The sequence below is a fragment of the Arvicanthis niloticus genome, chromosome 16 (genome assembly GCF_011762505.2).
Source record: "Arvicanthis niloticus isolate mArvNil1 chromosome 16, mArvNil1.pat.X, whole genome shotgun sequence".
Classification (NCBI taxonomy): domain Eukaryota; kingdom Metazoa; phylum Chordata; class Mammalia; order Rodentia; family Muridae; genus Arvicanthis; species Arvicanthis niloticus.
In genome coordinates this window covers 64,519,196-64,535,692 of record NC_047673.1, presented here as the reverse complement: position 1 = coordinate 64,535,692, position 16,497 = coordinate 64,519,196, and the positions used below count along the sequence as shown (strand labels likewise).

At 38.0% G+C, this 16,497-nt stretch overlaps 1 protein-coding gene across 2 annotated transcripts in view; it reads right to left on the bottom strand.

Annotated features, from left to right (window-relative positions):
- Fmn2 (formin 2) overlaps positions 1-16,497 on the bottom strand; it is a 343,084-nt gene that overhangs the window by 211,088 nt on the left and 115,499 nt on the right. For both annotated transcript variants that reach the window (XM_034520965.2, XM_076914541.1), the window contains exon 6: positions 15,306-15,450. In XM_034520965.2, the coding sequence (XP_034376856.1) occupies positions 15,306-15,450 (145 nt within the window). The remainder of the gene's footprint in view (positions 1-15,305; positions 15,451-16,497) is intronic.

Here is a 16,497-nt window from a genome sequence, read left to right as displayed (position 1 = left end):
GAACCTGTGTGTGGACACCAGAGGAAGCCTTAAGTACAGTTCCTAGGAAGATGTCCCAATTTTATTTTTAAACCGAGTCTCTCATTTGCCTTCATCTTACCATATGTGTGAGGCTGCCCGGCCAGCAAGCCCAAGGGACCTGCCTGTCTATATGTTCCCAGCTCGGGGACACAGGCAATTATTTCCATACTCAGCTTTTTAATCGGTGCTGGGAATCAAGTGCAGGTCCATATGCTTTCAAGGCAAATGCTTTACTTTGAACTGTCCCCTAACCCTTCCTCCACTTTCATTATTTCCTACTTTTGGACAATAAAAAAACCTAGTCTAAAACAGAGGTAGAAAAGAAAATAACTTAAATCTGTCTCTTTGGATTGCTAGCACCATGACTGGAGAAATGAAGACCACACAAGCTTGACAAATGGATAATCTTTCATCTCTTCAGAGCCATAGCAGAAGGCAGAGGAAACTGTCTTCATCAGACTGGATATGTGCTCTCCTAACTACAACTTATTTGTGAAGATGCTGAAACAGATATAGTTTACATTCTAGTGACTGCAGAAGCTGTCTTGTCCATCTTTTAAAGCATGACCATTGTTGAACAGGAGAGTTATAACAAGCAGGACTATGCTTCTGTGTGGCAAAGAAAATAAATAAATAAATAAATAAATAAATAAATAAATAAAAGCAAACAAACAAAATATAGACATGCAACTCGAACTGGACTTGGGCTTTAAGAGATGCAAACCACACCTGCACAGACAAGGCTGGGGACACTCACCCTTCCAGAGCCCGCTTCCCTTTCTTCTACAATGGATTTCCCCTTTTCTGGAAGATCTCTACACCTTTGATATCTTCTCCAACTGAAGTTCTGCCCAGTGTGGACCATTTTCTTGGCCCTTCTCACCCTTTTCTCCTCTTTTCAGGGGTCATCGGGAAGAAGGGAAGAATCATGTCGAGGGTAGGGGGATCAGAGTCACCTGAGAAGGTTGTCAATGCAAAAAATTCAATAATTGGCTTAATTTCTGCTGTTCTTTTCTTTTAGTTTTCTTCTTCTTCCCTAGACAAACTATCTGATGCCCTGTGCTGAAGGGAGCCCTGATTAGAAGGGGGGAAAGGAATGGAGTTGAGTTAAAAAGAATATCAGACAAAGAATTCAGGAGAATTTATCCATACATCTATCTTTGATGGAAGGCATGTCCCAGCCTGAAAGTTATCTCTGAAATACACAGGCTCTGGTTGCCAGTGGGTATCACCAATGGCAATATGCAGCAGTGTACATTTTGAGAATATAATGGTGATGTAGATAAACACTGGAGAAAATAAATACATGAGCAAAACAGAAAGAACAGAGTAAGATGAGTAGGAACGATAATAACCACAGTGACAGAGTCAGTATAATCATGGGTGGTCTGGAGAAGAAAAATACTGAATGAAATGTTAATTATATCTCAATATAAAGAAGCTACAGAAGTGATAAAGATACTCAAGCAATCTGAAAGTTTAAGCCTAGCTAAGACAGCTACACTCGCTCCTCCTAGGAGTAATGATTTATTTATTGTGAAATAATAGTTAAAGAGTTTGTAACTATACATATAATAACACTTTAAGTAGGCTTTCAAGTCTAGAGTAATGATTTCAAATCATGAACATGAATGAGCAAACAAAAGATACAGATGTGTTATGATGGACATTATAATTACAGAACATAAGCAACACTATTTCCTGGAACAAAAAAAAAGTTTGCAACAAGGTCTACTGAATAAATTGATCAACATAAATACATAAACTCCAAACAAACATCAGAATGCTTTGAATAGGCGAATTTTTTTTTAAGGGTAAAACTTGAATGATAGAGACCAGACAGAGGCCAGGAGGACTTATTCCGAACTATTCTTCTTTCCTATCTCATGAACACTTTCAATCATATAAGACCCAAGATTGTCTCATGTATGTGTTTTCCTCTGTTTCAGTGGATGGACATCTGCTAATAAAATGAAGCTTAAATGTGAAAATTCCAATCAGTGAATAAGATCAAAGCTGACTCTAAGTTATGGTCATTACTTCAGTGATCCCAAAGCAGCAAGAGTCTAGATCATATGTCCTAGAGTTCTCCTGTGCCTTGAAATCTGTCTGTCTCTTAACTTTAATTTAGCTGATCATATAATTTTCTTTAAATTCTTGGCCATAGCACTTGCTGCCTTCATATTTCATATTATGTCACCAAATACTCTAAATTGGAGTCACCACACCATCTGATTATTGTCTTTATAATAATCATAATTTTAAAATAAACACATTTCATTCACATTTAATAAAAGAGTAGGAAGGTATATTTCTGTTTTTAGAAGAAAAGAATTTATTTGAGTTTCCTATATATCAGTATTGTATTCTCTCTGGAAGATATAATATGAGATTCAAGGAGACAATTGGGGGAGGGAGTTTAATTGTTCCATTGGCTATGGAAAAATCTCTGTGTCGACCTTCTTTGTGTGTGGCAGCCTAAGGAAGCTGGTATTACTGAAATGGGAATTTCTTTTAACTTAAAACAAAACAAAATCCCCCAAAACAAAACAAACAGCAGCAACAAAACCAGCGGTCCATCTGACATCTTCAGATTACATCTCCAGATTACCATAACACGACTTTTAAAACAAGCTATTCTGCATTTTTCTGTCAGTTCAAAGAGCAGAAGCTTGCTTAAAACCAAAATGAACATGCCAATGTTTGCATAGACTTCTGCCAATCAAGACCATTTTTTTCTTTCTCTGTCCTTTTTTTTTTTTTATATATAATGTAATGAATACCAGCTCCAAGTGAATCTAACCTGAGATTAGATTCACTAGCATGCACAAAACATTAATAAACGGCCTTGTGAGGGGGTAGAATGAGGATATATAGATAAATCTCAAGAGAAAAAGTGTCTTGATTTTAACAGGTTAAGACGCTACCAAGAATTACTGCCTTATGTTTTGCAGAAAGTTTAATGACATCAGATTGCATATGGAGAAATATGCCAAGTCTAAGAGCAACAGAGAAGTGCACACAGAGTCAAATGGATCAGTTAGGGAAAGCAGTGCCCTCATTTCCATTTTATGGCTTTCTGGGGGAAAAAATGAGAGAGAGAAAAGGGCTGAATGTTCTGTGGAGCCCTGTTTAGTCTGACTTCTCCTGCTGTTCTCTATTTATCTTCATTTATATCACTCGGATTCCACTCGCCATGAATTCTGGGTAGTAAAGCTTATAGAACAATCACTTAATTTGTGGTACTGAAAGTGTGGTATTTTTCAGACACTCTCTTACTCTAGTTATAATCTGCATTTTAGGGGGCTGGAGAGATAGGTGCCACAGCCGTTAAAAGCACTGTCTGCTCTTCTAGAGGTTCCGGGTTCAATCCCCATCAACCACATGGTGGCTCACAACTCTCAATAATAGGATCTGATGCCCTCTTCAGACAGATTTCAGAGACACAGGTATACATACAGATAGAGCACTCAAATACATAAAATAAAACTAACTAAATAAGTCCTTTAAAAAAAAAATCTGTGTTTTATTCTCTGATGAATGGATTCAATACAACTACTAAAGGAAGTATTTTTTTTTAATTTTTTTCTATTTTGATGCTAAGGTGTATAAACAATACCTTGGTACTATAATTAGAAAGAAGCAGTGAGCCCCAATCCTCTATGGAGACACACATAACTGTCACCAATCAAGTGGTGTATTTTCTCCCTGTCTGTGCTTATAAAAGACAAGGGATACTGTTTTCCACAAAGGCATCAGACCATTTATCACGGCATATGGCAGGGGGAAATGAAAGGAGAGAGGCAGAGAGGGAATTGGAGGGAAGAGACTAGAGAAACTGAAGTGAGAAGAAAGAGAAATAAGAGTGGAGAGGAGATGGGGGAAGGAGTGATAGGAGGAAGCTAGTCAGCACATGCAAAGGAGCTATGCGTTGCCAGAATCAGAAGATTTAAATAATCCATTAAATTGACATTTGATAGTACAAACTAATCACTTTATATCTGTTCAGTTTGTGTAAGTTACACAGGTTGAAGAAACAGGCAGAAGTTGGTGAGCAACGCTCACACAGAGGCTGTTAGAATCCTTAGGGATATAAAAACAGTGAAGAGCAGCTATGCTATCCTCTCTGGGGAGGGCAGCAGTGCAAGCTTTAGAACACCAAGCAGGGTGAAAGTCTGTTTCCAGGAGCTTTGGGCCACATGGGAAAAGGTTAGCTCAAGCAGAAAAATGAGTGCAACCTCAGAGACCAGGAACCAAAGGCTAAAGACAAAGAGCAACACAGAGTGCACACCGATCTATGGTGATTGATGTTAGAAATTTTAGAGATCAGACAGTGAAAGAAAAAGACCCAGAAAGCATGGCACAGCATGGCCAATGAGGAACAAGGATTCCCTGCCAGTGGTGGGAAGAGGACAGAAAATAAACAGCCAGCCGACTCACAGGGAAAACAACACTGGGCCCATCACTGAGCTGACGTGCAGCTCAACCATGCATGGATTCTGGGATCCACATACCACATGCTTTCCGTGACCCCTGCCTACCTACACCTTCTTTTGTACGCCGGGCCAGGTTAGTGGCTTGAAGTCCTTTTGGGAAGACCTCGTTGAATCAGAAGCCAGCTGGGTGGCTCTGGAGACAGGGATTCCACCATACACTGTGTGCTCTGAGATCCCAGGGGGTTCTCACGCAAGAGCATGCCTGTAAATTCCAAGGTTCTCAGCCTGTGGGTCGAGAACCCTTTAGGGGTTGAAAAAGCTTTTCACTGGGTTCTATAGCAGATATTCTGCATATCAGATGTTTGCATTATGATACATAGCAGTAGTAAATTAGTTATGATTTAGTAACAAAAGCAATTTTATGGTTGTGATTACCACAACAGAAGGAACTGTTCTAAAGGAGTTGCAGCACAAGGAGGGTTGAGAACTATTCCTCCAGTTAGAGCAGAAAAACTAAGTCAGAACCGCGGAGAGCTCCAAGTAGTGCCACTCTGGCCTGCGCTGATAGAAGAGCCTTACTTCCTTCTCCCTCCTGAAGCCCAGCATGGAAGCCAACTCCCGGAGGAGGCATGGGCTCCCGGAGGAGGCATGGGCTCCCGGAGGAGGCATGGGCTGAGACAGTGAATCTACTAGGGACAGATCTGTAGGAGCACCTCATAAGCCCAGAACACAAAGGGGCCAGCATGAAGCTCCCACAACACTAGTAGCTTTGCCCAGTCCCTAGAGACAAACAGACCACCCCCAATCCCTGCTTCTCAAGCTATTAGGAGCAACCTCTCTCATGGAGATTGTAAAAGACAATAATAACCCAACCACATGTATTCCTGAAATACTATTTAGATTCAGTGGGTCATGTACATAAAAGGCAGGACAGTAGGAAGTTGGGAGGAAGGGTTTCCGTGTGAGGAGGAGTAGGAATGAGACAGGGCAGCAGGAGATAAGTAAGGAAGGAAAGAAAGATGAGGAAGGAGAAAGGCTGGGGTGAGGGAGAGGGAGACAGCAGAATGACTGAATGGGGAGACATGGTGAAATTTATATCCATGTATACAATGGTCAAGGACTTTTTAAAAAGTAAAAAAAAAAACCCTGATGATCACCATTCTTCAGCATATAAATATCAAATTAATGAATCTTTGGACTGTATTGTGTTTGCATTGCTGATAGGTTTCATAAAAACTCATACCAGGAATTTTGGCTTGGAGCTGGAACAAAATTTCTATCAATTTTAAAAATGGCCCTAAATAACTTTCTTTCATTCTATGCTATCTATCTATCTATCTATCTATCTATCTATCTATCTATCTATCTATCTATATGTGTGTATATACATATATACATATATATATGTATATATATATAAATGATGAAGTGCCACTCACAACATTGATTATAAGTAAAAATATTAGTTAATTCTGAAAAATATTAAAGATGCCCTTTGTTTTGGAGTATTAAATATTTAATCAGAATTTAATTCTTTATGTAAAAAAATACATTGATAACTATGTCATTAGTATACAAATTTACTTTAGTGTTTAATGGTAAGAAATCAATGTATACCAAAAATTACCTTGATAAGTGTCTTTATAATTTGTTATCAATACATGCTAGATATGTATATTTATTTCCTATACCTATGTATCTAGGGTCCCATTGAAGGAAAAAAAAAAAACTCAAGCAAAAAGAGAATGGTCAAGAGTTAGTTAGGAAGTCAAAGAAGGTTTGACCTTGAGTCATGACAACTACTTGCCCCAAACCACAGGTCCTTGTTTCTGGCAGAGAAAACAAACACCAGCACAGGAGGCCAAATAAAACAAAGGTTTCATTTCACCACAAGGAGCCAACTCAAAAACCCAAAAAGAAAGTAAGCTCTGTGGCAAGGCACTCACCCATGGAGTGACACCCTGGGGTGAAAAAAATACATTGATAACTATGTCATTAGTATACAAATTTACTTTAGTGTTTAATGGTAAGAAATCAATGTATACCAAAAATTACCTTGATAAGTGTCTTTATAATTTGTTATCAATACATGCTAGATATGTATATTTATTTCCTATACCTATGTATCTAGGGTCCCATTGAAGGAAAAAAAAAAAAACTCAAGCAAAAAGAGAATGGTCAAGAGTTAGTTAGGAAGTCAAAGAAGGTTTGACCTTGAGTCATGACAACTACTTGCCCCAAACCACAGGTCCTTGTTGCTGGCAGAGAAAACAAACACCAGCACAGGAGGCCAAATAAAACAAAGGTTTCATTTCACCACAAGGAGCCAACTCAAAAACCCAAAAAGAAAGTAAGCTCTGTGGCAAGGCACTCACCCATGGAGTGACACCCTGGGGTGAGGGCGACCAGTTTTTTTCTTGTTTTGTTTTTCCAGTTTTTGTTTATGCTATTTAAACTATTCTAGCTGTCTTTCTTGCCTTATTTTATATCTTCCCTTTTGGTCTTGACTCCTCTATTCCCCTCTCTGTGACCTGAGGCTCTCTTTTCTTTCCTCCAGTCGTCCATCCCTCCTGCCCTCCCTCCCCCTCTCGCCTCTTCCACCCCTATCCCTGGCATTAGCAGAAGGAATGGGATGGTTGGGGCTTCTGATCTCCCTACCAAAGCCTCTCAAATATGGAGAGTGCAGATATAAACTACTCACCTAGCACTTAGTGGGTTTGTTGGGTTTGTTTTGTTTTTTAATGTTCCCTCTTTCTTTCCCATTTTTCTCTCTGTCTTTTACCATTTTACTCTCCTGTGTGTGGTCTTCAAATAAGCACCAACTCTTCACTTCACCTCGATCCTCTCTCCTTTATTATCTTTTGCCATCAAAAAGTAATTATTTTTACTATTATGGGTTGCCAGTATTTCCTTTCCTTTGTTTTCTCTGCCATGTTCAACTAAGTCTTTTTTTTTCTTTCTGTTTCTCTGATAAGAACAGCTAGTTTCTCTCTGCTTAGTTATTTTCCATATTCACCCTTAGGGAAGTCATACCACAACATCTTAGAGTGCTGTCCTTGCTCTCTGAAGTTACTGCTGTCTGTGTGTGGGGTGGAAGGGTGATTGCTTTTAATTGGCTATTATTCTGTCTCTACACTGGCCTTATCTACCACCTGAGGTTGTTTCTTCCATCATCTGTGTTTACTCTTGTTAGCATCCTTCTATGCTCCACCCAACAGTTACCTAGCAACAGCCAGGTAGGCCTGGCTTGCTATAAAAGGGGTTGTTTGGCCCTTCCTTGCTCTGTCTGATCCTTCTCTCTTTGTCTCTCTTCTCTCCCTGATTTCTTCCACTCTCTCCCCTCTCTCCACCTGTTCCTGGACTGCTCCACTTCCTCTTTCTCCTCCTTTTCCTCCTTTTCCTTCTTTCCCTCCTCCTCCTCCTCTTCCTCTTCTTTTCTCTCTCTCTTCCTCCCTCCCTCTCCTCTCTCTCTTTTTTGCTCTCTCTCTCTGTCTGTCTCTACTCCCTCCTCAACTCCCCTTCCCATACCCAAATTCTAAACTCTAATCTACACTATACCTGTCAAGGAGAAGGTATGGCTCAGCATGGGTCCAACAAGGCACCCCTTCCACCTCATCATACTGTGCTCTACAAAGCATATCTTTGGCCTTTTTATAAAACAAAAGTCTTCTACTCTGAGGGTGGTTCTGGGCAGCAGGCCTAAGTCCCTGGGCTGAGTATCAAGCTACTGAGTAACATCCATAGTCTACTAGGAAGAAACTACACTTCAACTTTACCAAAACTTACTTCTACCTGGACACTATAAATATTTAAATGAAATAATATAAATTTCTGAAAAACACTAACCAATGGCCTGGTCCCAGATGTGCAAGTTTCAACAAAGATAACACAAGAAATATCATTCAGGGTAGCTTGACTTCTCCAAAAGTAAACAGCCACACAGGGACAGATTTCAGAAAGAATGACATACATGAAACTGCAGGCAAAGGATTCATTTCAAAAGGATAGTCATAATGTTCAGTGAAATCAAAAAGGACATGAATAAACTGGATTAACTCAAAGAAAATACGAACAAACTGCTTAATAAGAAATAAGACAACATGGAATATGAAAGATTAATTTGATAAACAGGAGTGCTATAAAAAAAATGTCAAATCAAAGTTTGAAAATAAACATGTCAAACAACAACAAGACCTCCAAAACTCAGTGTTTAACTCACCAGTTTAGTAGACCAAGTAGAAGAAGACAGATGGGAAGGCTCTCTCTGTGTGTGTGTGTGTGTGTGTGTGTGTGTGTGTGTGTGTGTGTGTGTATAGAGATAGAGAAATATATATATATTTCTCACCTGTCTGCAATTATTCAAAATTCTTTTGCTGTCCATGATAAAGAAAAGTAGAGTCTGCCATTATTAACATGGCTCCAACTCCAAGTCCAACTCCTTGAAATTTACTTCCAATTCTCATGTCTAAGAAGGCAATCCTGAGAGAGTTGAGCAGGAAGCATGAGGGACTATGGGAAGCAGGTAAGAATGAACTATGTTCACCTCCCTGAAAGTTTCAAACAGCAGTACCCAGGAGGGGCCTGCTTTGGTATTGACTGATTTACTGTGGTTTAAATGAGCTTCAAGGAAATTTTCACTCACTGTTTTATTCTCGAAAGTCATTCCTTAATCCTCTCAGCCTATCTAAAGTAAATAAATTCTTCAAGGCTCACTTCAGGTTGCATCTCATCCATGCAGCCTTTATCCCTGTTAGACACACACAGTGTTCACCTCATGACCACCCACAGTGCTTAGCAGCTTCAGTATATACCACGTAGTCTGAAGGACTCCAGTTTAGGAACCTGAATGACTTAGTAATAGTCAGTAGAAACCTCTGCACTCTCTCTAGCGTTTTGAGGGTTATAACGGTTACAAGCATTTTTTGAAACGGTGTCTGCTGTAGCTCAGGCTGGCCTCAAACTTGTTGGTAGCTAAAGATAACTTAAATTAGAGCTGCTTCTGCATTTATGTCCAAGTGCTGGGATCACAGAGGTGAGCCACCTCTCTGATATATATATATATATATATATATATATATATATATATATATATATATATATATAATTATATATATATATAATTTCCCTTTGCTATACTTCCTGATTAAATGGAGAGACTCTGCGCTGTTAGGGTCAAATTTTAAAAAGATGCAATTGTGAAAATTGTTCTGTCACTGTTAACATCCAGGTTTACCAGTAAGACTAAGGACAGATCCTAGCCTGGTGTATTCTAGGGCTCTCTGCAACAATTACTCTCCTCTAAACCGGCGGAGAAACAAAGAAATTTCTCATCACCTGCCACAGACACCTAGCATGGCTGCTCTATTGTATACACTCTTTAATCCTCATGGGTGCTCCACAAGAATAAACAGAATATATTAGCCATTAAAATTCAATGCCCGTTTGTTATATATCGAGTCTGCCACAGTAATAATACCATATACAGTATTGTGGTTATAAACTGAAAAAAATGACCCTTGAGCATGATTAAAGGTTGTATAAGTAAGGTGACTTTATCAAACATCATCTACCAATGTCAAATGTAGCGAGTTCACCCATCCTTAGCTAATTGTGCTTTCTTCTTTATTGCACTGCTGATTTTTCATTTTAGCCATTTACTTAAAAAGTATATAAACCTTTTTTTGGCCTAAAGAAAACAAAAGCTATAGGTTATTATTGTTTAATTCGTTGAATTGATTGGGTATGCTGTACACATAGCTATAGGAGCAGCATATTCAAAAAGTAATAAATCTTTCAACATCTAAAACAAATCCAGATTCCACAAAACCTATGTTTGTCTAATTATAGCTTTGTATTTTGATGTGGTTTCCTATGTAAATACATTCTAAGGCCTGCAGCTGGAATATATTATATTAAAAACACATGTTAAAAGTTATAAAGTACCACAAACTGCAGCAGTGACTCAGCGGCTAAGACTGCCTGCCGCTTTTGCAAAGGACCTGACATTAGTTCTCAGCACGGCACCCTCTTCGGATCACTTCCTATTGCTCCAAGGGGTCTGGCACCCTCTTCTTGCCTCTGTGGAACTTACACACACACAAAGCATATACTACACAAACACATACAAACACATAAATAAAAATGGATCGTAAAAGTCACAAAGTAACAAGTGTTTATATTATGATTCCCCAAATCTAAATAGCCACAGTAAAAGATTTGGTGTTCCAAAACTATTTTAGCTGTTCAGTCAATATGCCAAATGTAACCAAATGTAACTAAAACACCAATCTGCGAATGCTCAGGTTATCACTGAGACCACCCTTGAGGTGATCTATCAATTAACAATGACAATGAAACTTGAATTGAATCTAAAAAATAGACGCTTACAGTAAGTCAATCAAACTGAAACAGAGACACAAAGATGAACTAGATGCCCTTTTATACTTTTCATAGTTATATTAGTGTTAGACAGCTCAGAAATGGAGTGTGCACATCTGCCAAATTCCTTAGCACTGCAGGAAGTAGTATTTTAAAGGCAATTGCCATTTGGAGACGCATTGCCCAGAGGTCCTGTGTTAGGCACTCCCACATGGGTCAGTGGATGTGGGTGTTCTTTTGCCCATTGTTACTATGAATGTTTCTTACATGAAAATCTTAGTTTAGGTATAAAGCACAATGGTAAGACAGACTAGAATACCAGTCACCTAACCCCTCGGCGCACTTGTACTACACGTGAATTTTAACAAACCCATTCACTGCCTCTCCATATCACAACAAGATTTTTCTGGTTTTTTTTTCTAACCACATTTCCAAAGGCTGAAATATATCCTACAAAGGATATATTTAACCTTCCTAAATAGTCTTTCTCCCTGACTCTGGGAAGACATTTTAACCCGGCAAATAGAAGAAATCCATGATAAGGTTTATCACAATGTGTGGTTATTCACATATCAGCCAATATGTAGAAAAATCACACAGATTCTTTTAGTACCCAGACTGCCCTCTGTGTGCACATTTATATTGTGGGTAGCATCTTCTATTACTGTCTGCCTAGGATTAGATACTACCTGCTGATGGCTTACTGGAGAGAGGCTGTTATGTGTTGTAGGGTAAATAAAAAACACATCACCTAACTGTAAGCACAGTGGCTATCTGCCTCTATTCACTATTTAAATGACACAAATCATCTTCCTTTTTGTACTGCTTACAGAACTTTGTATGTCCATGACAGCCATCAATTGAATATATTTTTATTTAACTGAGAAAATGTCACATTTCATGGCATCATAGTCTATGAACTTCTTCTCAAAATCTGTTAGAATGTGAAAAAGGTTTTCTTTTTCCCCCACAAAGTATTTCGGCATATAATTATATAAGTCTAATTACAGTTCGTTAAATATTTAACATACAGAATAAATACAAAGTCATTTTTCAAATTCATCGTTGAAGATTCGATATATATTCAAAGAAGATATTTCATATTCACATTTATCACTTAATTAGGAAAAACAAATACTCTGGAGGAAAATGGCTAGAGATTGAACTGTACTGTGCCCTCAGTAAGCTGGGAATATCTTGGAAACCTTTCTCGTGCAGCACTTCTCTGTACCAGGAGTCAATGTCTATCCATCTCATAAGTGTGGCCAGGAGGGGTTGTTAAATGAGATAAGAGAAGTTCTGAGAGTAGTAAGGATGCATGGCAAATGTAACTTGTGGTTTGTGCATCCACTGCTGTCTAGCAACTATTTCCCACATTTCCCAAAAAATATATATTTCCTTTTGATTTCACTGGACATGCAATTGACTAGAAGCTTCTGGTTTGATACATTGTATTTTAATTACCAAAAGCTTTCTGAATAAAAGTCTCTCATGCTAATGATCACAAGCTCTGAATTTAATCTTTATTTAATGATAAAAAAAAAAAAACCCATGAGGTAACAGGGTCATTGCTTATATTCATAGTGATCACCCACACAGGAGGGAAGAGAATAGGCTAAATGTTTCCTGGCTCTAAAAGATTCTTTAAAACTGGGCCAGAGACTATGAAGGTCAGACACAAGCACCAAATGAGTTGTTGTTTCTAGTTTTGCTTCTATTTCTTAAGAGATAAGGTTGTTATTCTTTTGAGTTAGATTAATATTCAATTTTGACATCATGCCATACTTATGTATTCATCAGCAATCCTGTCAGGTTGTCCTCTCATCAAGTCCGCTCAACTTTGCAGCTGACTTCCTGATGCATATTACTTCAAAACAAAGATAAGGAAAAAGCATAGCGACAATAAAGATGAATATGTGTTTCATGAGTGAAATACAAATTGTTGTCTCTTTAGGGTTTTTTTTTTTTTTTCAAAGAGAATATAGAAATACAACAGAAGACTCACTGTTCTATCCAGAGCATAACTCTCTTTTTCAATATCCCAGAAGGCAGTGCACTAAGCAGAGGAACCTTCTAAGATCACACTGGAAACATCTAAACTATGACACTGGAAATATCCCAGGGACTCAGTTAAACAACAATACTTTTCACCATAACCTTCCTTGCAAGAAGACAGATCACAGGAAAATCTTTTTGTGATTTTTAAATATTTAAAGCAAAGCAGAACTTCCATTTTCCATTGTATACACTAAGAATTTCTTGAAATACCTCCATAAAAGCATTGGCATTAAAAGCTATTCATTTTTACTGGAAATGAATCATGAGACAGCAAAATGTGTGCACATATCACTAGTATATATTTTCCATAAAAGAGAATGTCCATGAACACATCCTGAGAATATAGTTTCCTAAACAAAATTCAGAATTTCTCAAAGAAATAGAATAAAAACATTTTTCTTCCAAATGCATCCAAATGAAATAAAATTAGGTTTTATTTTCCTCCCTATAATATATCCCTTCGAAGCAGATTTTCCAGCACAAAACAAAAAAATTTTTTACCTCCTTAAAAGTAGACTTGAACTTAGTTCTAATACCAGGCCAAGTTGACACTGCAAAGCTTATCAGGAGTCACAATGCGGGGGGAGGGAGTTTACAAAACCTCTTGTTGACAGAATGAGGTAATTCTGCTGGAGTGGTATTCAACATAGATGCAGTGCTGATATGGAAAGAGGCTATCTCATGCCAACAACTTTAATTTGAAGATTTGATGAGATACAAGTTATACTTCAGTAAGCAAAAAACTGAATACTGTATCAAATACAAAAGTCTTACAATGACAGCCAACATAGGAGCTATCTTTCTCATCTGAATCCATTTAATGAGGCTTCTGGTAATGGGAGATGAAGAGACAATGACTTCTTTACCTGAGTATTCAGTCCCTGCAGAAGAGACTTCCCACACTATACTCAAGTGAATGTTTGGCTGTGCAGCTCTCTCCAAATTCTGCACTTTCTGCCCCATTTTTACATGAACCACTTTCCGTCTCTGGCATGGTCCATGAGAAGAGGTAAGATGACCCAACCTCAGAGTCCTCTATACAACTATATCATGTGAAGAGTCATTAGCAATATGTATTTCTTAGGGAAAATGTGGATCCTTCCATTACCTTGGTATCACCTTGGACTGATTATTGTAACAAATGCTTTTCTAAATCTTAATCTCTATAAGAATAGTTTGGCATATTTATAAGCCTTTCTTCCTCATTCAGTTCATCAGTTAATTCAATACATAGTTTTGATAGTTGGTAAAGATGAAGGTAGTGTCATGTTTACTAATATTGATCAACGGCTACTAGAAGCTTCTAGAATGCAATATAATAGTTTCTGAAATTGAGTAAAAGATCAACATATTGACTAAGTTTTTATCCTTACAAGATGTCTAGTGCTAGCCTGTCTACCTAATCTGCTATGGATTCCAGGAGTTAATCTGTCCCATTCTAATCCATCCATCCATGGATGGATTTGTCAATGTCCAATGTGGAGGTGTTGTCTGCTCTGAAATATTAACAGAAGCAATGCAGTTCCATGCATCTTGTTGCAACTTCCAGGTCAGATGCAGAAGATCTAGGAACTAACCCATTGGCTGTCACTGATTTTGGAATTGGGCAAGAATACTGAGACATGGCCTCATTTCTTCCCACTAAGACTGACCTCTTCCAGAGTGTCTTGCTTCCCACCCCACACAAAGATAGATATTCTTCCATTCCATGGTGAAGAATAGGCACCGTTAGCAATTTCTAATATCTCCAGCTCACTCTTGTGAAGATTTGCCATATTTAGATGAATGACATCCTGAGACTAAATTTAGAGTGTCATTTTATGACCAAGTCCAATGGGTGTACCCTTTCAAAATGTTCAGAAATGTGTTTCTTCAGATACCCTATTTTCTTTCTTTTTCTCATTCATGTCACAGGTTAGATCAAAAGATCTCCCATGAAATAATAAAAATGTTAGAAGGTTACAAGACTTTCCTTCATATTTCAAGTGCAGTATAAAGATGTAACTGGGTTTTAACAGCACCCATTTACGCTAAAATGGCAAAATTGTATTCCTTGTTTGTCTCTTTCCACAGATATTAACACTCAAATGAACTTGAATCAAGAAAAGGAACAATAAAAATAAGCAATTTTGCAAGGTCTGGATGTATGAACCAATGGAAAATACTCAGGGCGGTCTCTCTGAATAGTTTTACCTGTTCTTCCTGGGTCAATCTTACTTAACAACACAAAAACAAAACAAAACAAAAACAAAAACAAAAAAAGTTATCTTCTTCTAAACTTCTAGCCCTTCCTTGCTATCCATGGAAGGTCCAAAGAGACACCAATCATAAATCATTTCAAGGCTTCTTTTCTAATGAAAGTTCAGACTGTCTTGGAAGACCCCTACAATCAGAAAGCACAGAAATACTTACTTGCTTGGCCTTTGTCTTTGAAATTGTGTCAGAAATAGGTTTCTTTCTTTCCTTCACTGCAGTTTTAGAAAATAATTCCTCAAATTCATGATAGTCTATGGATGGCTCTTCAATCTTTTCCCAAATAAGTGAAGGGCTGGAGTCTCTAAAATTAATCAAAAGAACGATAAAGACCTGTGCAAAGTCCTACATCATGATGAGTGAAAACAAAGAGGACACAGAAAAGAGAGAAAGAGAACTGAATTAAAAAAAAAAAGGGAAGAAAGAATGTGTTACCAGCTTGATAAAAACGTTAAAATGGTATCTACATGAATAAGACATTTGCTCAGTCACAATTTTCTGATACTTTTCATTATGAAGTCACCTCATGAAAACATCAAAGCAAGCCTCTCTCAGCATGGGCAAGGCAGGCTTGATTTCTTACATCTCAACTTGACTTAGCCTAGCACATTAATTAAGGGTTAAAGAAAAGTATCTCTAAGGCTAGGTGAGGTAGTAAACACCTTTAATCCCATCACTGTGAGTTTAAGGTCATTTTAGGCTACATAGCAAGTTCTAGGCCTAGCCAGAGCTGGATTATAAGATCCTATCTCAAAAAATTAATTAATTGGTAGATTAATGCATGCATACATACATATACATGTACATACAAATGTGTGTATGTATGTATTATGTATGTATGTATGTGTGTATGTATGTATGAATGTATGGACATTTCAACAGCTTGAGAAATGGCTCAGAACTTAAACACTCATCTTGCTCTTCCAGATAATCTGAGCCCAGTCTCTAGCACCCACATCAGGCAACTTGCATCCACCTGGCACTCTATCTCCAGCAGATTTAACAGCCTCTTCTAGTATCCAAGAGTACCTGTGCCCACGTGCTGTACACACATACATGCAAATAAAAATCTTTATAAAAAGCAAATATTTCTAAAACAATGCCCTCTCTCTGTATATTGCCATCCATCTGCCCACTGTCATTTGCAGGCTCACTAAGAAAAAGTAAATGTCATTTATAAAAAGTTAAATAATGAAGTAAAGCATCATATCCTGGACCCAGAAAGAATGGCTTTGGTTAGAGTTTAAAATGATTCATCAGGGACTGGAGAGATGCTTCCCTGTCTACTCTTCCAGAGGTCCAGAGCTCAATTCCCAGCAGCCACAGGATAGCTCACACCCATTTATATTGG